Raw genomic sequence first — 22339 nt, 5'->3', positions numbered from 1 at the left:
AAATACTTTTAGAAACACTCATAATTTTTAAAAACTAAAAATATAAATACATAATTTTTTTTGTTTAACTTATACATTTCCGATTAACTCTATCAAACCCATCCTATGATTTACATCTTCGTTGCCATGTTTTCTTAGCCATTAGAAGAGTATATAGGGATATCATAACAATTATCATTACGAATTAAAATGTGTTTTAAATGTACGTAATATATAAAATAGGGTCAAAAAAAATCTTGGGCATGAGAAAATAATTTAATTATTCCATGAAATATTAATGATGTAGTTCCGGCAAGATGAGGGGTGAGAGGGACGTTGTTATGGGTTTAGCTTTGTCCGATCCACACCGTAACACGTGACAGTGAACTCTACTGTGTCCATGCATGCCTCTTCAACTTCTTCAATTCTCTTCTTTTCTCTTTTGATTTGATGTTTTCGCCCTCCTCTGCCAACCCACGCCGCTCTTTCTTCGATTCAATATATAGAAAAAAATTTTAAGTGTATCGAAAATATTGGTGTTCTAGTTATTTTAACTGTTGATTTCAATTAAGGTGGAAATTCAGCACGTGAAGTTGATAGCTGAGAGTCGTTAAATAGTTTGACTGATTTGACTAAATTTCCATCTAACGACTCTCAGCTATCAACTTCACGTGAAGTCGACTATCTCTGCATTTCCACCTTCAATTAATATATGTATATATATTAATATATTTTTTAGGGCAATTTATGTTATTAAATTGTTTCACCCTCAATATTACGCAAATGTATTGTTTCCAAATTCAATACGCAAATGCATTGTTTCACTATTTTATGTAAACCGCTACTGGCAGTAGCGGTTTACAGGTGTGCATAAATCGCTACAATCAGCCGCGGTTTATGTGTGTGAGTGTGTGAGTGTAAACCGCTGCTGTGTGAGTGTAAACCGCTGCTGCCAGCAGCGGTTTACGTGTGTGTGTGAGTGTAAACCGCTACTGGCAGTAGCGGTTTACGTGTGTGTGCTGAATGGGACTGCCTATATAAACCATGGAGGGGCCAAATGTGGAGAGGTAGAGTGTTATTCACAAATGGAGGGGGAGGATAGTTTTGTGGCTCTGGTTCACTGCTCTGGAAAAATTCAAAAGAGCAAAAGGCATGGTGTAAAATTCACAGATAGAGAACCGCTTAGTGTTTTTATCCGATCGTCGAATACGTTGGCAGAGATTAAGCTAAGCATATTACGGAAGCTCGGTACCTGTGGGACGAAGTGGGTAAAAAAATTATTTTACAAGATTCCCATTGCCGTTGTGTCAACTGGTGTCAGATATGAGACCTTCGTGATCGGGTCAGATGAAGACTTGCAGGTCTTGTTTCACTGCAGGCGTAGTTTTCCGGAGGTGAGGATACCTGAGCTGCTTGCGAAGTTGGAAGATGGTGTGGATAGCTCTGGGGCATCGGCACCTAATCCTCAGTCGACCCCAGCTGGTGGTGCATCAACATCAATGCCTGTGGTAGCAGCGGCAGTTCCGAATGCTGAGCCCGAACATGCTGGGGCTGTTCATGCATATATTGCTCCTGTTGTTCCTGATTTTGAATGCGATGCCGGACCGGATCGAGTTGAGAATGCACTATTTGACGATGATTCGGATGAGGAGCCTGTCGATATTGGTGGGGACAGTGATGATGATATTCCAAGAGGTGGACGTTCAGCCCATGGAGGTTCCGGTTCTGGAACACAAGAGTACCCTCCCCACCTCTCTTCTTTGAACTTGGAAGCCATCGGCCAACAGTAGAATGTAGATGCAACATTCGATGGCAGGGGATGCATGATGGGACACCTATGATTGAGTTTCAGATTGGCCAATCTTTCCAGAGTAAAGAGGAAGCCGTGTTGAGTGTAAAAGATTACAGTATTCGGAGTGGAGTTGAGTACAAGGTTATGGAGTCCGACAATCTGAAATACCAAGGGAGATGCAAGGAGTTTGGTAACAGGTGCACGTGGTTGATTCGGATAGTCATGCGGAAAAGGTGCAACATGTGTATAACAATATGAACTTCTACACCATAGCAAGACCCTGCTTTTTGTTTAAGCATATATATAAAAGTTATATTATACTAGAAATACAATAATGTACTTCGTATAGTATTCCCCATCATTCCATCCCCATCCCAAAAAAAAATAAAATAAAATACCACCACACACAAGCATATTGATTGATTTGATTGTTAGATCAGTGGTTGGATCACTGACCTGGTGACCTGTGAGTCTGTGACTTAACATTTCATAGTCTGGGTCATATAGTTATGAATATAGGATCCTATGAACGCATATTCAACTTGGAGAAGAAAATTTTTCTCTTTAATGACTTGTGTTGGATTTTTTTTTTTAATGACTTGTGTTAGATTTTTCTCTTTTTGTGAGGTCTAATTTCAACATTTTAAAGGTATTTCTTTATATTTATTGTGCCAAAATCCTAATCAGATTTTGAAGGTCACTGAGAGATAAAGAGTATAGTCATAAAAAGTGAGAGAGAAAAAGAAAAAACAAAATTTCCGTTTTTATGTAAAGAGAGAAAATAAGTTTTTCGGTTTTACACAGAATGCTTCACCTTAAATACTTCTTAAAACTAGACTGGTTAACCACCGACTCTGATACCACTTGTTGAATACTCTTTAAATCAGACCGATTAATCATCATCTCTGATACTAAACGGCTGTCAGGGGGAGTTCTTGACAACCGGAAAAATTTCGGAAAAGAATCAAGTGAGATAATATAAAACGAGAAGACACTATATCCAACTCAAAATCTTAAGGTAATAAGTTAATGGATCTCTCATTTTATAAACTCATCACTCTTCTTTATTCTTTTTATGTGAGACTAACTTCAACATTCCTCATATTTGCAACATTAATAACTTGAACAAGGTTTATTTGAGTTCCAACAGCACATAACACATAATTTGAGCCATTTTTAAAAAATTTACTTGTAATAATCTAATATTAAAAAAAATTTCAAGCAAGTTCCATTTTATTTTCTCTCTTTAAAAAAACAAAAGTTAGGAACCACTAATTAGTAAAGATTGTATGTGAAGAAACAGAAGCATGTGAATTGATAATGAATAATGATAGTGACAACCGTATTGTGTAAGGGGAAGGAACGTTTTAAAGAAAATTAACATAATTAAAGTATACCTTAAGTTTTATCTTATATTTTTTTCAGTCTTTTCTTACGTCATTGTTCTACTAATAAACAATTTTTTATATAACTTTTGCTTCACCCTCATTATTATTGTTCATAACATTTAAGAGTTACCAAAACTTCATTAGGACAAGATCCAAAAAAAAATAAAAAATAAAAAGTACTTTATTACCACTCATATATAAAGGAAAGTAGCATAAAATCGAACAAACTTTGGCTAATTTTTTGTGTTATGGAAGTAGAGATGGTAATATACTTTAATATTGTAATTTTTGGTGTTTTTTAGGTAGTATTTGGTGAAGAGATAGAGACGTAAAGACTGAAACTGAGAGACAGAAACTAAGAGACAGAGATTGAAATAAATCTCAGTATTCTGTTTGGTGCAAAATGGAAGACAGAAATTAAAACAAAAAAGAAATTCTAACTTAATTTGCACAAAGGATAAAATTAGAATTAATTAATTGAAATGATGGTATTTTAGGTCTAAAATGTTATTAAAGTTTCAGTCTCCATCTCTAAAAATTTTAGTCCCCTATGTTCCCACATTTTTTAGGTACTGAAATACTGAAATTTTGGAGACAGAGACAGAAATTTTAGTACTAGTTTCTAAGCCAACAAACATGATACTGAGTCTCAATCTCTCAGTCTCTGTCTCAGTACTTCAAAACAAACACTACCTAAGGTAAAGTATACAAATCGGATCCTCCGATTTCTGTACCTCAAATTTTTTAATATTTTTTTACCACAAACCGGACTGTACGATTTATGTATCTCTATAAATCAGACGGTCCGATTTGTGTACCTCTAGAAATCGGACGGTCCGATTTTTGTACCTCTAATAAATCGGACGATCCAATTTCTACTTTTCTAGTTAAACGATTCCACATTTGAGTATAATACCCCAACAATCTACATTTTGAAAAAACACCACTACCACTTTAATATTAAAAATAAAAAATTCACAAACTTTAGCCGCTGATTATGGTAACCCTAGCACTCAATAAAGTAGATATTTTTTTTCACTATTAGAGAATGAAAATTATTGATCTAGTTTTGAAGAAATAAATAAATAATAATGCTACGCGGTCAATTAATTTTATCAATCAAATCCCAACTAAATCAAACATGCACAATTTTGTTTTTATCGTAGTGGTTGACTTACGTTGGCGTTGTCTTCTTTTTCTTTCTCTTTTTTAATAATATCGTCTCCATTTTTTTTTTAGAGCACACAAATTTTCATTTACAACACAATTATCCACCGTACAAAAATGTTGGTATACAGCACAAAATTTTAAAGAACTACATAATTAGAATATTGATACTTAATAAATAAAATATGTACAAATTAAAAATATCGGTACATATATAATACAAAAAATTTGATGTGCATACACATTTTAGAAGAATTACATATACAAAATATTAATATCTAACTAACAAAATATATACCACACAAAAATTTTGGTATCTAGCACAAATTTTTTATGCACAAAATACAACTTTTTTAAAGATCACAATTAATTTATTCAACTAACAAAATATATTTACAGTAAAAATTTATATATTATGTATAAAAATTTATGTGTTATACGTAAATATTTATGTATTATGCCAATGAATAATTGCTCAAATGGCATAGTCTCTCCATACTCAATTAAGAGGTTGCGGGTTCGAGTCTCATACCTTTGGTAAAAGTAAAAAAAAAATATTTATGTACTATATCAATAAATTTTTGTATTTTTCAACAAACAAAGAAAAAAAAGCAGTAACATATATGCATGCTTTTTTTGGTGGACTTGTGTTAACTTAATTAAACTTAACTATAAAAATGCTTGCACGTACAATAAAATTAGAAAAATTTTTGGGTAGCAATTTTTAATATTTAATAAATAAATTTTACTAATTTATATTTATAATTTTTAAAAAATATAATTACAAATTATATTGATTCATATGTGTAAATTTTGATAAATATATATACAAATTATATGTTTCTTATGTGTAAAATCTCTATAAATATATATACAAATTATTACTAACTTAAAATGGAGAACTATGGCCCAATATCAAAGCCCATATTACACGTGTAATTGACTCAATGGACTTGCTTCACACAATGTGGCCCATTTAGGCCCACTTTGTCTATTATGAAGGAATATATAAATTACAAACTCATGTGGGCCTTTGCACATAAATGCAGAGATCTTAGAACACTCATTGCAGCCTGAAGATCTTCGCATAGAGATTTGACGTGAACATTTTACATAATTTTATTAAACATAATCTTCTCCTATTAATTTAGATCTTAATTTGTTGGTTTGGTAAAATTTGTACTATTTCTCTAAAATTGATTAGTTTTTAATAATAAATATAAGTAAATATAAATATTTTTAATATATATGATTTTATATTAAATTTTTAATTTTAATATTAAAAAAATACAAATTATATTTAAAATTTGTTTATAAATACTTTTAGACATAATTTTTAAAAACTAAAAATATAAATATATAATTTTTTTTGTTTAACCTATACATTTCCGATTAACTCTATCAAACCCATCCTATGATTTACATCTTCGTTGCCATGTTTTCTTAGCCATTAGAAGAGTATATAGGGATATCATAACAATTATCATTACGAATTAAAATGTGTTTTAAATGTACGTAATATATAAAATAGGGTAAAAAAAAAATCTTGGGCATGAGAAAATAATTTAATTATTCCATGAAATATTAATGATGTAGTTCCGGCAAGATGAGGGGTGAGAGGGACGTTGTTATGGGTTTAGCTTTGTCCGATCCACACCGTAACACGTGACAGTGGACTCTACTGTGTCCATGCATGCCTCTTCAACTTCTTCAATTCTCTTCTTTTCTCTTTTGATTTGATGTTTTCGCCCTCCTCTGCCAACCCACGCCGCTCTTTCTTCGATTCAATATATAGAAAAAAATTTTAAGTGTACCGAAAATATTAGTGTTCTAGTTATTTTAACTATTGATTTCAATTAAGGTGGAAATTCAGATGCAATCACGTAAAGTTGATAGTTGAGAGCCGTTAAATAGTTTGACTGATTTGACTAAATTTTCATCTAACGACTCTCAGCTATCAACTTCACGTGAAGTCGGTTTTATATGAGTTTTTACCTTCAATTAATATATGTATATATATTAATATATTTTTTATAATTTAAATCAACGGTTAAAACAAATGAAACACCAATGTTTTCAGTACACTTAAAATTCTTTAATATATATATATATAAATAAAAATTTACGTATAATTATATTCATGTAAAGTTAATAGTTAAAAATTGTTAGATAAATTAATAAATTTGACTAAAATATTATCTAATGATTATCAACTATCAACTTCATATGAAGATACTGCGTATATGTATGTTTAAGATTAGATGGAAACTTAGGTGCAGCCAACTTCACGTAAAGTTGATAGTTGAAAATCGTTAGATAAAAATTTAGTCAAATCAGTCAAATTATTTAACGGCTCTCAATTATCAACTTCGCCTGAAGTTGATTACACACCTGAATTTTCACATTAGACTATCATCATCATAATTATTATTAGTATATATATTCCTAATAGCTGTGAAGATTTTTTTTTTCTTTATTCTTCTTGTTCTCGAATAAGTTGTGGTGCACCAAATGTCTTGTGAAAAGTGAATCATACGTGTTTCTCGTTAGATCTTTCATGTGTGAGAATGTTGAAAATAAAAATCTCATATATGGATGTCCTTGATTAATTACTATTCTTATTATTATGAGTTTCGAAAAACCAATATGAGCCAACACATGAAAAAACGTCTTATAAGATATTGAGTTCTTTGATAAGAGTCAACGAATTAAAAAAATACTACTTATAAATAATTTTGACCAGTGGAGAGTTTTGAACGACAAAAATTCCGCCTTATTAATATATATAACTCTTTATATATCCAATTATGTATTATATATATTAAATTAAACAAAAATTATTTGACTAACTATTCATTGTTTTCTGAAATTTAACTAAATTATAAATTTCTGTTTGTATGTATGTGAATCTATTAAACAATAATGTAGAATAGTTAAACTTGAAATTAAAGGTTAAAAGGTATATCTAATTAATGAAGTGGATAATCCAACACATGTAGATTTGCACAAATATTTGATAACAGCAAAAATTAATAAAAAATAGTCAGAATTTATCTTATTTAATATTAATTAATTACTATTATAATTAATTAATATTAAATAAAATAAATTTATATTTTTTTATCTCTTTAATATTATGGATAGACTACTTATTATTAAGACATAAATCTCACACACAAGTGCTTTCTCCAACTAACACTATAAATATAGTTAGTTCAAGGTTTTTCAACTTCGAGTAACCACTATGAAAAACATATGATCATTATTTAGTGTTAACAAGTTGTTTAAATGATGCGATATATGATCATTAACTGCTAATGAAAAAAATCATATACTATAGATTTATTTCATCTAATAATCTACAACCTATGATATGTTATTATGTATATCATGAAATATTAAAATTACAATAATGTGGCAAACATTTTATCATTCACAGAAATTTAAAAATTGTGACAACTAGAAATGCATTACAAGGTTAGAATAAAATGCAGTGATGTAACCATATATATTGCCACAAACGGTACAAAATATCTTGAATAATGATGATATACATATACATGCCTTTAATTAGTGACCAACTAATGATCAAGAATATTTTTTGAAGCAAGATATTTTGTTATTAGTCATTCATTTTGATAGCTAAAAAGCCTTGCACCCGAGCTTCTGTGATTTCATATCTTAATGGAATATATATCAGATAAGAAAACAGTTAAAGAGAAAAAAAGGAAGGAAGATAACAAGAAGCATAGTGTAGCTGAAGCTACTAAACTATAGCATATAGTTCTGTAGATGCGAATGCATATCCAACAAAAGCAAAAAACCAAGAATATTTTTGTAATAATATAATCCGAATCAAATTCAAATTAAATCAATTTTATTTTTGATAATGTGAGAGAGAAAAAAAAAACATAAATTTGTCTTATTTAACATTCGATAATTCTAGTAATAATTATTGAATACAGAATAAAACAAGTTTTGATTTTTTTTTGTTAATATTTTTTTATTATTAAATATTTTTGTTTTTATTTTATTATATTTTTGTTAATGTATTAAAATTAAACTCATCCATTCGAATAAAAAAAGAAACTTATTAACAAAAATATTTGGTAGTCAAAATAAATTAGCCAAAAACAGTCCAAACTTACTTTATTTAGTATTAATTAATTATTGCAATATAATATCTATTTAGATACACTCAAATAACCCTTTTCTCATAATGAAAATGTATATAATCCAATTTCGATCTAGTCCGGTGAATGATTATTCTAAAATAAAACGAGAAAAATTGAATTTAATTAAGTCAATTTATACGACTTTAAAACTATTAAAAAATTACAAAAATAAAATTATTTGTTTTAAAAAAAATGATTAATCAATAATTAATTAATACTAAATAAGATAAATGTTAAGTTTTCTTTTTTTCCATAACATTACCTACTTATTAATCAGTGAGTTTGAGTAGAATTGGATGAGAAGTCCATGTCAAGAGGGTTAGGGAAAAAGGAGACAAAGTCAGAGGTGGAAGTTGATCATCTTAGGTGGACAATGGAACATGTCCCACATTTTTTCAACCATGGGCCACATTCATATATTCCACCACAAATTCAATTCCTTCATATCTTCAATAACTCATACATTGCATTATATATATCTATAACCATCCATCCATTCATTCATTCATTCTTTCATTCTTGAACAATAACAACTAACTCTATTACACCAAACCCAAATTAAAACATCAAGTTCTTGAAATGGCATCATCAACAACAGTTAGGAAGGTATGGTCATCAAGAAGGAGATGTTCAAAGTACATTAGGCAACAGAGGACTCGTCTTTACATTATTTGGAGATGCACTGTTTTACTCTTGTGCTGCCATGATTAGTATCATGTACTAGTTCTTGTTCTTGAGATAATTACATAGCTAGATCAGAATCAGAGCACAAGGTAGCAATCTACAAATTATTATTACAAAAACCTTTTGTAATCTTAATTATTAGCTAGGTACGTAAGTACTAAGCAAGGCTCCACCTACCTTCATGTGTAGATTATATATATTTATATGTAAACTAACATGTATGTAATAATCATATATCACCAAATTGCCTTCTTTGAATTTTGAAGTTGTTTTTTTCTTTTTAATTTCCTCTTGAATATATTTGCTCTTTTTCCTCTTGAATATATTTGCTCTTTAGTCTATATGCTAAAATGGTAAAGTGAAGATACTATACTAAAACAAAAATATTATTTATATATCAAAATTAGTTATTTTATATTTTATATTAACGATTGATTTTAGTTAATTGATACCAAAATTAGGGATTAGAAATAAGTGAGAACTCATTAATGTATAAAGTACAATCATTTAGTAGTTATCCTATCTATTAATCTAACATGAAATGTGAAATAGACATGCGATATATAGTATAGTCAAATAATGAAGTTCTTTAATTATATGAGTTATGTCTTTTTAAATTTGATTGATAATTGAAAATTTTAATTTATTTTTCCAATTATATTTATAAGTAAAAATTTAAATATATATTATTTTTTAAAGATATTAGAAAACAAAAATTTAATATTTTTATTTAAGATTAAGAGACCATTAAAAAAAATAAATTAATTTTCAATTTTTTTTTTTGTGAAATCTTGATGTACAAAACGAGGATAACAATGTAATTTCACACATGACAAAACACAAAGGCTATGGCGGCGGTTTTCCTATTTCCGGCGTTGGACAAGGAAGTGAAAGAAACGTTTTTGTTAATTATTCATTGAAGATATTTGAGGTGTTGTTTTCATAACAATGGGATGTTGCATGCTCTGATCTTCCATCATTACTCATACTTGGGGAAGAGGTGTTGAAGTTGAAGATGAGGAAAAAAAAAAAAAAGATAATTTTTCATATAATATTTTTATTTATTTCTAAATTTCACTTTATAATTACCAATTATAAATATTAATCACCATATTAATATATTCTACAAATAATATTATATTACAAATCAACCTTATTTTGTTATAAATAATATGGATCAAACTAACCCCAAAAAAAAATAGTCAATGCAAATTAAATGCAACTGTGCAATTTCATTCCATTGCAAAATTGATCTTATTTTGTTATTTATTCCAAGTGAACTAACTTGTGCAGTTTATGAGTCATAATAAACAATATTATTTCAGCTACATTATACTCCACGTGTAGCTGTTGATTGACACTAGAAAACTCATGGGCCATGGCATCCCTGAAGATAAAATAATAATTAAATTTTCTGTTTTTGGCTACAAGTGATAAACAGTTCAAGGTATGGAATTTTCTGTTGAAAAAGATATTTTTTTCTAGCCATTGTTTTTTTTTTTTTTATGGTTGAGTATATAATTGAAAATTTGAAAAAAAAAAAAATCAGCTACAGTAGTGTAATGCAGGAATGTACTTGAGCCATTTGTAGAATATTCATTTTTGAAAAACATTAAAACAAAAATTGTTCTTTGGTCACAATCCTTGTACTAAAGCCAAGATGTGGACTTATGCAATTAAGCTTCCTTCAATTCCAATCAAAAGATTTTCATTAATGTCATTTTCATATCTTTTTTCCCAATAAAATATTGGTGGTAAACTATTGTTCATTCATTAATCACTCACTTTCATTTATTTAAAAATTAACTGAAGGAGGTGCAAATCTATTAATATTGGTGGTAAACTATAATTGTTTTTTTTTTTCCATTTTAATTTGAGTCTATTCATGCAATATTTCAAACACGATCAATATGAATATCTTAAAGACAGGTAAGTACTTGAAAGTTACATTGTCAAACATTGTAGCTAAATTTGAATGCAATGTTTTACCAAAATAAATAGTTTGACCATGTGTTGAAGGCTGAAAATATGTTGATTTGGATATAAATAATTAAATATTGCCTTTTTTTTAATTATACAAGATATTTTCAATATTTTTATATAATAATTAATAATTTATATTATTTCTAAATTTATTTCAATAATATATATTAAGAATAAGATTGAACACACAAATACATATTATACTTAAGAATATTCAAGTATATCTATAATTTTTTTTCTTTTTTATTAAGACAGTTAAATACGAAAAATACGCATATCTTTGTTAAAGTATTTTTTTGGTACACTTTAAAGTATACATTTTTTTCAAATATTGTAGAAATTATATGAGATACAGCTTGCAACATTGCTATGAATATGACAGGCAAAACAAGTATCAATGTATCATTGATATTATTAAATCAAATAGCTTAGGATTTAGGGACAAAAAAGAGTAGAATTCAGGAGTTTATATTAGAAATCCTAGTTCTACATTTTGTTACAATGGTCCAAAATACATTATCTATGTATTATACTATTATATAGCAGTATATGGCCGTGTATTATGCTATGTCATCCTAACAAAAAGAGTACTAGTGGCCACACAAACTTGTTAATACACTCTGCTGATTGAAGTTCATCTTCTAAATTTCTTTATCAAGCTTTCACTTGCTTGTTTGATTCCCCTGAAAGTGAACAACATTCTGTCAATATCTAAATATTTGCATAACAACTTCTCAGGCTATCAGTTAGTGAAGTGTTAATAGAACATTAAGTTTTTGGTTGGAAGAGCAGCAACCATTTTTTTAGTATGCACTTCATAATTCATTAGCAATTTGATTTTTCTTTTCAGTATGCAATAAAAACTGCCCCAAGATAATAGTTATCTTTTTTTCTAGTCCAAGCTTGAATGCTTCCAAGAGAGAAAGAAACATAGAAGTTGTTAGAGATATAACCGTTTATGTTGCATCCTCCTATCAGCTTAAGGTTTTGGGAGGAGTGATGATATCATGACAGAAGTGAAAGAAAAACTGATTCTAACTTACTACAGGCTTGTGAACCGTCAACTTCCGGCCGGATGGAACTCGCGCCACTGATGTAGCAGCTGCAACAGCAGCTACACGTATTCTGCCAAATTCAAAGAGTATAAGCAAAGGGTTAAACACAAAGGGATCGAAACTCGAAAGAGAGTATAAGTGAACTGCAAAATTTAAATCACCTTCTATGTACATCTACATATACATCAGTTTCATCCACAATTTCTTCCTGCAAAGAAAAATATCACCAAAATTTCTTCAAACTATACACAATATATTGCTAATGCATTTTCATAGTTGTAACAATAAAGCACAAAAATTCCCCTAGATCCTAGTTACATAAGCTTAAAGGGGTGAAACATTTATAATCTATGAGGCTAGTGCTGTTGTGCAAGTAAATCCAAACCTGCAAGAGTTCTTCGAAAACATCCTCCAGTGTTATGATGCCAATAACTTCACCATCATCAGTGTTCTCACAAAAATGGTGAACACCGTTTGTTGCGGTTCCATTTTGTTGATATTGTTTGTCTGCAGCATGCTTATGAGTTTTGTCAATGCTGATGACAACACTCTCCGATTTGTCGGAAGACTTTGCTAGCAATGGCATAGTTAGTTGAGAATTGTGCTTGGAAACTTCATTATCCTTAGATTTGTCAGTGTCTCCATTAGCCTGAGTGCTGTTTCTATCTCTTGTAACCTTGACTACAGCGGCCATATGGCTACTTCCTTTCTGAAACTCATTTAGGATGTCATATAAAGGCATATCTGCTGGAACCCTGTGATTTTTACAAGAATACAAATTCAGTTAAACTTGAAAATACAATTAGACTATATGAAATAGAAGGAGATTATTGATCATACCTTGGAATTCTCCGGATCGAAACAGCACTAACAGGAGTCTCAGTTTCAGCTCTTACAGTTAGAAGACTTTTTACCTGCCAAATCAATGATCATAAAGATTGGCAAACAGTTTTTATTAGCCAGTAACATCAAAACAATTCATTATGTTGGATACTATAGGCAATCAACTCACTAGTAAGAGGCCAATTATATTTTTGGGGTTTCCGCTGTATACAGGGACACGACTATGGCCTCGTGCAAGAATTTTCCCGATTGCTTCCCTGCCAAAAAGCAGGGAACAAGATATATAAGTTTGCTTCACCTCTAAGTGTGCATGCTCATGATCAGAACTGAGTTTATGCTCAGTGACAGGTCATAACAAATAAAGTTATCAAGAAGGCCTTCTTATTTATGTTAATGGGAACAAATCATGATTTGACAGATTCTGGAACTTCAATTTTCATCATGGAAAAAGAGAAAGAATGAGAAAAGGGAGATTAAAATAATAAAATTAAATAATCGACAATTCTCCGTTAACTTCAATTACAGTAAGGTACAGGCTTATAAAATAATTACTATAAAAAAGACATGAGAAAGAAAATTAGCTGGTATTGATATGTGAACAGAAAATCTTGCAGATGCATACTTACCAGTCTAATTTGGAAGCAACATCCAAAGAAAATGTAGATTCAATTGGTGTCATAGCCTCCTCTGCAGTCTGCATAACAATGTTGATGAATTTTCTGTTATATTACAAAGCCTATAAGATTGCTGTTCTTCAAATCAGTGCATACCTTCTCAGTGAGATCAAGTGCTCCACTGATAATTGTTGTCTCATCATGTGTGAGTTCACCGCCTTTACCAGCCTTAAATGATCAAGAAAATGAAATTTAGGGAGGGAAAAAAAAAAGAATACAAGATACTATAAAATTCATCATGGTAAAATTAGTAGCCTTCCCTATATAGTTGTTATCATGATTTGCTTTTCATGGTAATAAATTAGAACATTTTTCCAGGAAATCCAAATACCTTTACAAAATGCACATGGTGATTTGAACAGAGATTACCTCTTGGCTATGGATTGAAACAAGGGCTTTCAATTGCGCTCGCCGAAACAGTGCATCGTTGTGTCCTAGTAATATATCCAGAACCTGAAAGCATAAAGGTGTAGTATAAAGTATGAACTCAAAAATGGCCATGATTTTGTTACAAATGCAACAGACCAAAAGCTAATGATGTTATTATCTTAATATAATTTCCTTGATACAAGCTAACATGTTTAAAGAATCATAATATATACCTTTCCAATAGGGTATGCAATTGGAAAACAAATTATCATCAGCACACGTACAAGTCCCACAAAATTTGAACCAACATAGAGTCCATATCTTGAGCATATAGCTTGAGGGATAACCTAAGCCGAAAGGCATCGAAACAGTTAGTTCTTCAATGTCAAGATCAAAATGTTGGAGCATGACAAAAACCATGGATTGAAAAAGTATTTTACCTCTCCAAAAGCTAGAACAAAAGTTACTGATAAAATAACAGCAACAACAGGATGAAAAATTTTATCAAGGTAGATAGGAAGTGCCTGCGGATCAAAAGAGAAGAATCCAGCATTAGTAGTTAGAACATCAGCTAAAATCATACAATGGATTAGATATTCACTTATAATACTCATGATGGGTATTTTTATTTTATAATCTTTTTTCACCTTAAGTTCTCACACCATTAACATTGTATTAATGCAAGAGTATCTGAGAGAAATGCTATGGCTTAGTTACTGCGAAGACAAATTTAATCACTATTAAAGTACAAGATAATAAACAAGAAGTTGCCATATTCTTGGACCAACAATAAAAGATTCATAAAGAATTATTCAACGAGCCAATATCATCAAGAATTGTATTAACTGAGCTCTTTTATACTCTATGAGCTAAGTTCAGATTACTAACTCAACAAAACATGCTCTTCTTGACAAGTTGTTACTCTAAAACAAATGAAATGCTGATACATATTTAATCACAACATCATTCAAGTTAATATTACTCTAAAGAATTACTACATACAAGTAAAGGAGCAGCTAGTTGACCATGTGAAAACTCAGTCAAACTTAGCTCATATATTATGATTCTCCAGCCCTAGCTTCCAATTCATATAACATATGCAAACAAGATTCTATCTTGCATCATCAAACAAACACACAGACTCCAATTCACTCAAAAACTACATCAATTGCAAAAAAAAATTAGTTAAAAAAAATTGGAAATAGTACCTCCATAGCACAGGCATTACAAAGAAGCAAAGTGACAAGCAACTGGTGCTGTTTCTTAACAACAGGCAAAATAGCAGCTGCAAGAAACACAGAACAAGAATAAGAACAAATTTGAGAATCAAGAAACACAAGAAAGAAAGAGAAAGAAAGTTGGTAGGTAGGAACTAGGAAGTACCAGCTTGTTTTTTCTCAGTGGAAGTGCCACTACGCTGAAGAATCTCAAGGTCAACGAGACCAAGAGACATCAAACCGAGGGTGAGACCAGACATAATCCCAGCGAAGAGGACAAGAAAACATGAAATTCCAGCGTACACAAACCACCATAGTGTTCCAAAAGGTATGTCCTCTGAATCGGTGACTATGTGTTCCGGTGGGAACAGTTTCCCACTTCCCAGCACCCTCATCAAACTCATAGTCAGAGGTAACATCCTCTGCAACCAACCACTTTCTGCAAACGAGAAAAAGAGAAAGAAAACGCAGGAAAATATAGACACTGAAAAAGAAAATTAAATTAAATTAAATTAAATTGTATAGTGTATGTTACTGAATGAAATGTCAACACTTGTTAAATAGCGGATGTAGCGTTACAAATAAATAATGTTGTCTAGTGTAGTAATGTAATGTATTGTACATGCTTAATAATGTAACATTTTTTCTACATGATTGATTGTGATGATTTTTCAATTTGCATTTGCATTTGCATTTTCATTATCGTGAATTTATGATATTAATAATGGTAGTATGGTGGTTTTGCCTATTTATGTGTGCCCCTTTCTTCACTCTTAAGGGGTAATTATGCGACCTACTACTGTCTTTTTCTTTTTTATTTTTGTGGGAATGTAAAATTATGGGTGCCAATTCTAATTATAAACCTATCATGCTTGTAAATAATTGTTTGAATAATTGAGGATTTTGAATCATGTGTTTCATGAGCGTCTCTGACTGCTGTCAGATACTTATACTCTTATTAACTATAATTGTAAAACCACCCCCTTACTCTCTTTCTTTTTTTTTTTTTCTTTCTGGTCCCTCCTCGTCCCCGCTGGGTGATTGTTTCTTCGAAAGAAAGATTGAAATTGAGAGACAGAAATTAAAAGATGTACTCATTTGAGTTGTCTTAATATTATGTTTAATTTAAAATAAATAAAAATTAAAAGATAAATTTAAAATTAAAAAATATATTATTAAAATTTTAGTCTTTATTTTTAGAAAATTTAATTTTTTTATTTTTATTTTTTAGAAGTATTAAAAATATTCAAATTTTATTTCATTCTTTATTCACCAAACACAATCTTCAATCTCGATCTTTTAATACCAGTCTCAATACTTCAAAACAAACACAATCTAATATTCTAATATGTATTTATTTGGCTACTATATATAAAAATATATTTAATATTATAAAAAAATTGTTATATTATTATAAACTTTAATTATTCATCTAGTACATATTTATTATTTTACTATTATAAATTTGATTATTTTAGTGATTAATTGAATATATATATATATATTTGTGTGTGTGCGTATATGTGGGTGCATGTGAAATATCCGATTTAGGAAATGAATTTTAGTATATATGTAAAAATTTAGAAAAAAATTCTAAATAGCACCTGATAATTATCTCGAAAGACAATTATTCGGTAGGTCGGATACCGGACGGGTTGGGTTGATATCCTGATCAGAGAAGGGGAAGTCGTCTGGTCGCACGTCTCTGGGTTGAGGGTAGGCAAGGTCCCGAGCTCTTCGGATGTAGAGGGGGTGTCACCTGCAAAGACACTCCGACGCTCAAGTCAATGAAGTGTGCAGGCGAATAAAGATTGAGTGGTATATCACGTACCTTAGGGGAAGGGTAGGTCCTTCCCCATTTATACCGTGTCAGAGGTGGGCCCTACAAGGGCAGGCCCACCTTCTTCGAGACCTCCCTTGCACAGCTGTAGCGAAGCTGTCAGGGACGCGTGTTCGGGTCGGCAATCGGGTGGTTCCCGGGTCGGGCCGGCCCACATTCAGTTTGGGTCAGGCCGTAACAGTACCCCCGACGCGCCGGCAACGACCGTGAGGATCGTTGGTGGCGTGTCATCTCACCTTTCGTGCGTTGTCGCCAGGTCGGCCGTCCGTGGGAGGGACGTGCCTCTTGCGCGCGTGTCTGTTCGTTGTTGGAACGACCGCTTGTCGCCTCGTTCTTCGCGCGGGGTATTTAATGCTCATAATGGGCTGGAAAAACCTGTATGCAAAGACTATTTTGCCCCTAGGTCTTTCGCGCTTCCAGGGTGGCAATTTTAAACAGTTTTGCTTTATTTTTTCCCTTCCCACTCTTACTCCTACTATCTCCCTACAATCTCCCTCTTCTTTACTCAAAAAATCTCAGAGCGTCGTTCTAGCATCATCGTGCATCTTTCCTTCTTCCTTCTCAATTTTTGCAACCAATTCAGGTAATCTTTGATCCTTTCTCTTTTCTGCTTCATTGTTGTACGTTTGTTGCTTGTATTTGCTCCGTGTTCTTGCTGTTTTGTTTGATTTTTGTTGGTAGATGACTGTTTAGTGCCAAGTAGATGCGTTAGGGGAGGGGTACCATTCCAGGGTAGGCTTTTAGGTAGCTTGCATGATAGATAACTTTAGCCATGCTTGATCTTAACTGTTGAATATGACGAACATAGTTTCTGGGCTTTTTCTGGACTCCCGACCTCATAGACTAACGGAGTGGTACCCCCACTGTAGGTATGCCACGCATCGTTTTCCGGGCTTCTTCTTCCACCGCGAATTACGACCCCTACGCCTGGGTGACTAAGGATGTGAAGGACTCGCCAAATCAGATGGACGAGGGGGAGTTGACGAAGTTCCGGCAAGCCGAGTATCTGTGCGGGGGGATAGACGAGGAGGCTAATTATGACGTCTTCGTTCCTGCCCCCACGAACAGCTGTATGAGATTAATTTCCACTCCCCTCGGGTTACCAACTGGATTTGGTTTTACAAAGCCATGTTCACCCAGGTGGGCGTTCGCATACCGTTTTCCGACTTCCAGATGGCGCTTCTTAGTCGGATATCCGTGTCGCCGTCGCAGCTTCATCTGAACAGTTGGGCTTCTATCCGCTGTTTCGAGATGGTGTGTGAATATCTCGAGCTGCCGGTGTCTGTGGACGTCTTTCTCTTTTTCTTCAACCTTACTAACCCTTCCAAGGAGGGGAAAGCGAGAAAAGGGTTCTTATCTTTCCGATCTTCCCAGGGTCGGAGGATATTTGGCTTGTTCGAGGACTCTTATCATGGGTTCAAGGATAAGTATTTCAAGGTCCGTCCCGTCAAAGGTCTCCATCCCTTTTGGTTGTCTTTGGAGGGAGAACGCCTCATCCCGACGTATTGGAGCTTCGGGGCGAGGTCCAACACCTTCATTAAGGTGACCTATAAGGGGATGTCTGCCGTAAATAAGAGAATTGCCGACGTGTTGTGGGCGGTCTTTGGAAAGAACCACGTGAACTCCCACCTCCTTATGGGTGAACGAGAGGCCGCCAGAAGTTATATTTGTGAGCTGTTTTGTCTTATACTTTTGTATTGTTTATCGTTTAATTTGTTATCGCCGACTTCGCGACTGACGTATTTGTTTGTCTGTTGTAGTGGAGATGTCTGCTTCGGTAACCGGGCTCGAAGGTTTAGTTAAGACCTTCTTGGAGGATAGCGACGAGGAGAAGGCTAACGAGAAGGTTGCCGGGAAGTCGGAAGACCCTACCGAGGAGAAGGAGGATCAAGCTGTACCTTCACCTCGGGACACCGAAATGTCCGACAAGAATTCTGTCGGGATGCAGGCTTCTCCTATTCCCGAGGAGACGGCCGGTATTGGGCAGTCGTCCTCTACCCATCAGGAGTATGATGATCTGAAGCTTGTCCCTACTCCCAAGAGGCAGAGGGCATCCTCTAGTCCGGAAGGAACTCTCATCGTGATGGAGAGGAACTTTGATGCCGGGGCCTTTATTGACAATCAGCTGATTCCCGGTACGTAGGATCACTTTCTTGGTACCGAACTCACGGGGCAGGCGAGGTGGATGTACCGCACACTTCTCCGCAGAGCGGTGATAGCTCGGAAGGCCGAGTTCGAGTTGTCAGGCATGTAGGCGTTGCGAAGGAAGCTCGATACTGCTGCCTAGGCCAACAACGAATTCAAGGTCCAGGTCGAAAAGCTTCAGGAACAACTGTCTGCGGCAGAGAAGGGGCACAAGGATGCCGAGGAGACGGCTGCGTCCTTTAAGGAAAAAATGAAGGTCTCTGACGCCACCGTCTCCCGTTTAACCGAGCGGGAGATGACTCTAGAGAGCCAGCTTAACGCTGCGCAAGGTCGGGTGGTCGCTATGGAGAAGGAGCGTGACGCGGCCGTCTTGTCGGCTGAGGCTGCGCGAGCTGAGGTCGAATAGCTGAAAAGGAAACATAGGGCGGTCAAGGAGTAGGGAAAGAACGCAATCTTCATGACCGAAGAGGCTCTCAAGGCCCAGGTGAAGATCATGGTCCCAGACTTTGACACGTCGGCTATTGGGGTCTTCAAAACAGTTCAGGACGGCAAGATTGTTGACATGCCCCGAAAGTGAACTCTTGTAACTTTGCGCTTTTTATGTGGATTTGTAGAACACTTGTTGAGGCCGTTAACTTGTTATACTTTAGTGGTCGCCTGGTTGGCTTATAATTATCGCATTTATCTTGCTTTGTTTAGTAGCATTTTTGTTTTGTTACCATTTTTTTCGGTGTGGACTTATTGCTTGTGTCCGTTTTGCCGTTTGTGTTGGTAACTTGGTTGAAACCGTCTTGGTCTTATTATCGCGGCCGTTTGTTATGCCTATGATTCGATTGGCTCCCGGGGTGATCAGTCCCGGGTTGCCGTTGAAGAACGCGATGGTGTGGGATACATATTGGGGAATAGTGGACGGGAGAATTCAGACAAGTAAACATTAATCGTCAGCTAAACAAGTTTATGAACATGGTAGGCACTTAATAAAAGTAAATCACTGGAAATTAAAGGGTTATCTAGCTCGTCAGGCCGCTTAACCGGTGTACCCAGGCTACGAATAGAATCTCCTCGGGTTACCTGCATTTCACGTTCTCGGGATTTCTTTGCCGTCGAGTCTCTCCAATTTGTAGGCGCCTTTGCCAAGCACTTCTCTAATTCTGTAGGGACCTTCCCAGTTTGCCGCCAGCTTTCCTTCTCCTGGGGTTGGTAGCCCGACGTCGTTTCGTCGCAGGATGAGGTCTCTTTCCTCAAACTCCCTTCTGAGGACCTTGGTATTGTAACGCAGGGCTATTCTTTGTTTCAGTGCTACCTCCGACAAGTGGGCCATCTCTCTGGCCTCGTCCACCAGGTCTTTCTCCACTGCTTCTTCTACTCCCGTCAGAATTAGTCGCGGGCTCAGTTCGCCAATCTCCACAGGTATCACCGCGTCAACCCCGCATGTTAGGCGAAAGGGGGTTTTCCCTGTAGAGCTTTGCTCGGTTGTTCGGTAGGACCAGAGGACCGAGGCGAGCTTGTCGGCCCATGCGCCTTTTTTGCTATCTAAACGCTTCTTGAGGCCTAGCAGGATGACTTTATTTGCGGACTCCACTTGTCTATTTGTCTGGGGGTGTTCAACCGAGGAGAACTTCTGTTTTATCCCCAGGCCGGTGAGAAACTCTGCAAACTTCTTGTCGGTAAATTGCGTCCCATTATCTGAAATGAAGATTTCCGAGATGCCGAACCGGTTTATCACCTGCCTCCACATGAACTTTCTACAATTGGATGAGGATATGCTGGCTAGCGGTTCAGCCTCTATCCATTTGGTGTAGTAGTCGACGACAACTATGAGGTACTTGACTTGCTCTGGGCCAACCGGGAAGGGCCCTAGAGGTCGACTCCCCATTGTGCAAAAGGTCGGGAAGACGTTAGTAGGCTCAGCTCGGAAGGTGGCGCTCTGTGGAAGTTGGCGTTCTGTTGACACTTGGCGCATTTTTTCACGAATTCTCTAGAGTCATTCATCATTGACGGCCAGTAATATCCAGCTCAGATGAGCTTCCTTGCTAGGGCTTTGCCCCCGATATGGTGGTCGCAGCATCCCTCATGGACTTCTCTGAGGACGTAGTTCGTCTGGTCGGGGTGTAGGCACTTCAGCAAAGGTTGGCTGAGTCCCTTTTTGAATAGCTGGTCCTGTATGACCGTGTACTTGGCAGCCTCCCTTCTCAACGCTTTGGCTTCCTTCCCATCCCCATGGAGTTTGCCGTTTTTCAAGAAATCGGTGATGGGATCCAACCAATAGGGGCTCATCTTGGTCAGGTGTAGAGCAACTGCGGGCTCTTTCGTGATGGCTTGAATGAGGGAGTGGTTGTCGGTTCCAGGTTTCGTGCTTGCCAGCTTGGATAGGAGATCTGCTCGTGTGTTCCTTTCCATTGGGACATGTTGGACCGTGACCTTCTCAAATTGTTTGCTCAGCTCTTTGACCCTTTCCAAGTATTTTTGCAACAGCGAGTCTCTGGCTTGGTAGCTTCCATTTACTTGCACGGTGATGACCTGCGAGTCGCTGCATACTTCCAACTTTGTGGCCCCGACTTCCTGAGCTAGAACCAAGCCCCCCAGAAGTGCTTCGTATTCTGCTTGGTTGTTTGATACGGGAAACTCGAACTTAACCGATTGTTCGTAAATGACTCCAGCCGGGCTTTCTAGGATGATCCCGGCGCCCCCGGACGTCTGGTTGGAAGCTCCGTCCACATGGAGCTTCCACCGTGTGCCCGTGTCCTCGGTTGGATTTTCGGTTACTTCCACTAGGAAGTCCGCCATTGCTTGTGCCTTAATCGCGTGCCAGGGTTTGTAGCTCAGATCGTATTGGGACAGCTCGATGGCTCAGGTCATCATCCTCCCCGCCAAATCGGGTTTTTGGAGCACCTGACGGATCCCCTGGTCTGTTCTCACGACCACCTGGTGACCCTGGAAGTATTGTCGTAGTCTGCGGGAAGAGATCAAGAGTGCTAGTGCCAGTTTCTCCAGCTTGCTGTACCTAAGTTCTGCCTCTTGCAGCGCT

General features: G+C 35.1%; 2 protein-coding genes and 1 pseudogene across 3 annotated transcripts; 1 reads left to right on the top strand and 2 right to left on the bottom strand.

Annotated features, from left to right (window-relative positions):
- Positions 1-9027: 9027 nt before the first annotated feature.
- LOC110263093 (small polypeptide DEVIL 14 pseudogene) lies at positions 9028-9449 on the top strand (annotated as a pseudogene).
- Positions 9450-11544: 2095 nt separating this feature from the next.
- LOC107645353 (CBS domain protein with a domain protein (DUF21)) lies at positions 11545-16018 on the bottom strand. Of its 2 annotated transcripts, XM_016349361.3 has the most exons (13): positions 15493-16018; positions 15318-15394; positions 14550-14633; positions 14343-14456; positions 14110-14193; positions 13837-13908; positions 13693-13760; positions 13236-13323; positions 13064-13137; positions 12609-12978; positions 12385-12431; positions 12212-12293; positions 11545-11851 (listed from the first exon to the last, which is right to left on the bottom strand). In XM_016349361.3, exons 1-13 carry the CDS (start codon positions 15743-15745, stop codon positions 11831-11833), a joined length of 1434 nt encoding a protein of 477 aa, XP_016204847.1. In that variant the 5' UTR covers positions 15746-16018; the 3' UTR covers positions 11545-11830. The 2 variants fall into 2 exon arrangements, with proteins under 2 accessions (XP_016204847.1, XP_088347392.1); XM_088491266.1 differs by lacking the exon at positions 11545-11851 and having other exon boundaries at positions 12203-12293; positions 15493-15876.
- Positions 16019-21327: 5309 nt separating this feature from the next.
- Positions 21328-22098, bottom strand: LOC148554416 (uncharacterized). The gene has a single exon (XM_088489817.1). It carries the CDS (start codon positions 22096-22098, stop codon positions 21328-21330), a length of 771 nt encoding a protein of 256 aa, XP_088345943.1.
- Between the last annotated feature and the right edge of the window lie 241 nt (positions 22099-22339).

Source organism: Arachis ipaensis, chromosome B6 (genome assembly GCF_059453495.1).
Source record: "Arachis ipaensis isolate K30076 ecotype BB chromosome B6, ASM5945349v1, whole genome shotgun sequence".
NCBI classification, from domain to species: Eukaryota; Viridiplantae; Streptophyta; class Magnoliopsida; order Fabales; family Fabaceae; genus Arachis; species Arachis ipaensis.
The sequence above is the reverse complement of the archived record's forward strand: the minus strand, read 5'-3'. Positions and strand labels throughout refer to the sequence as shown.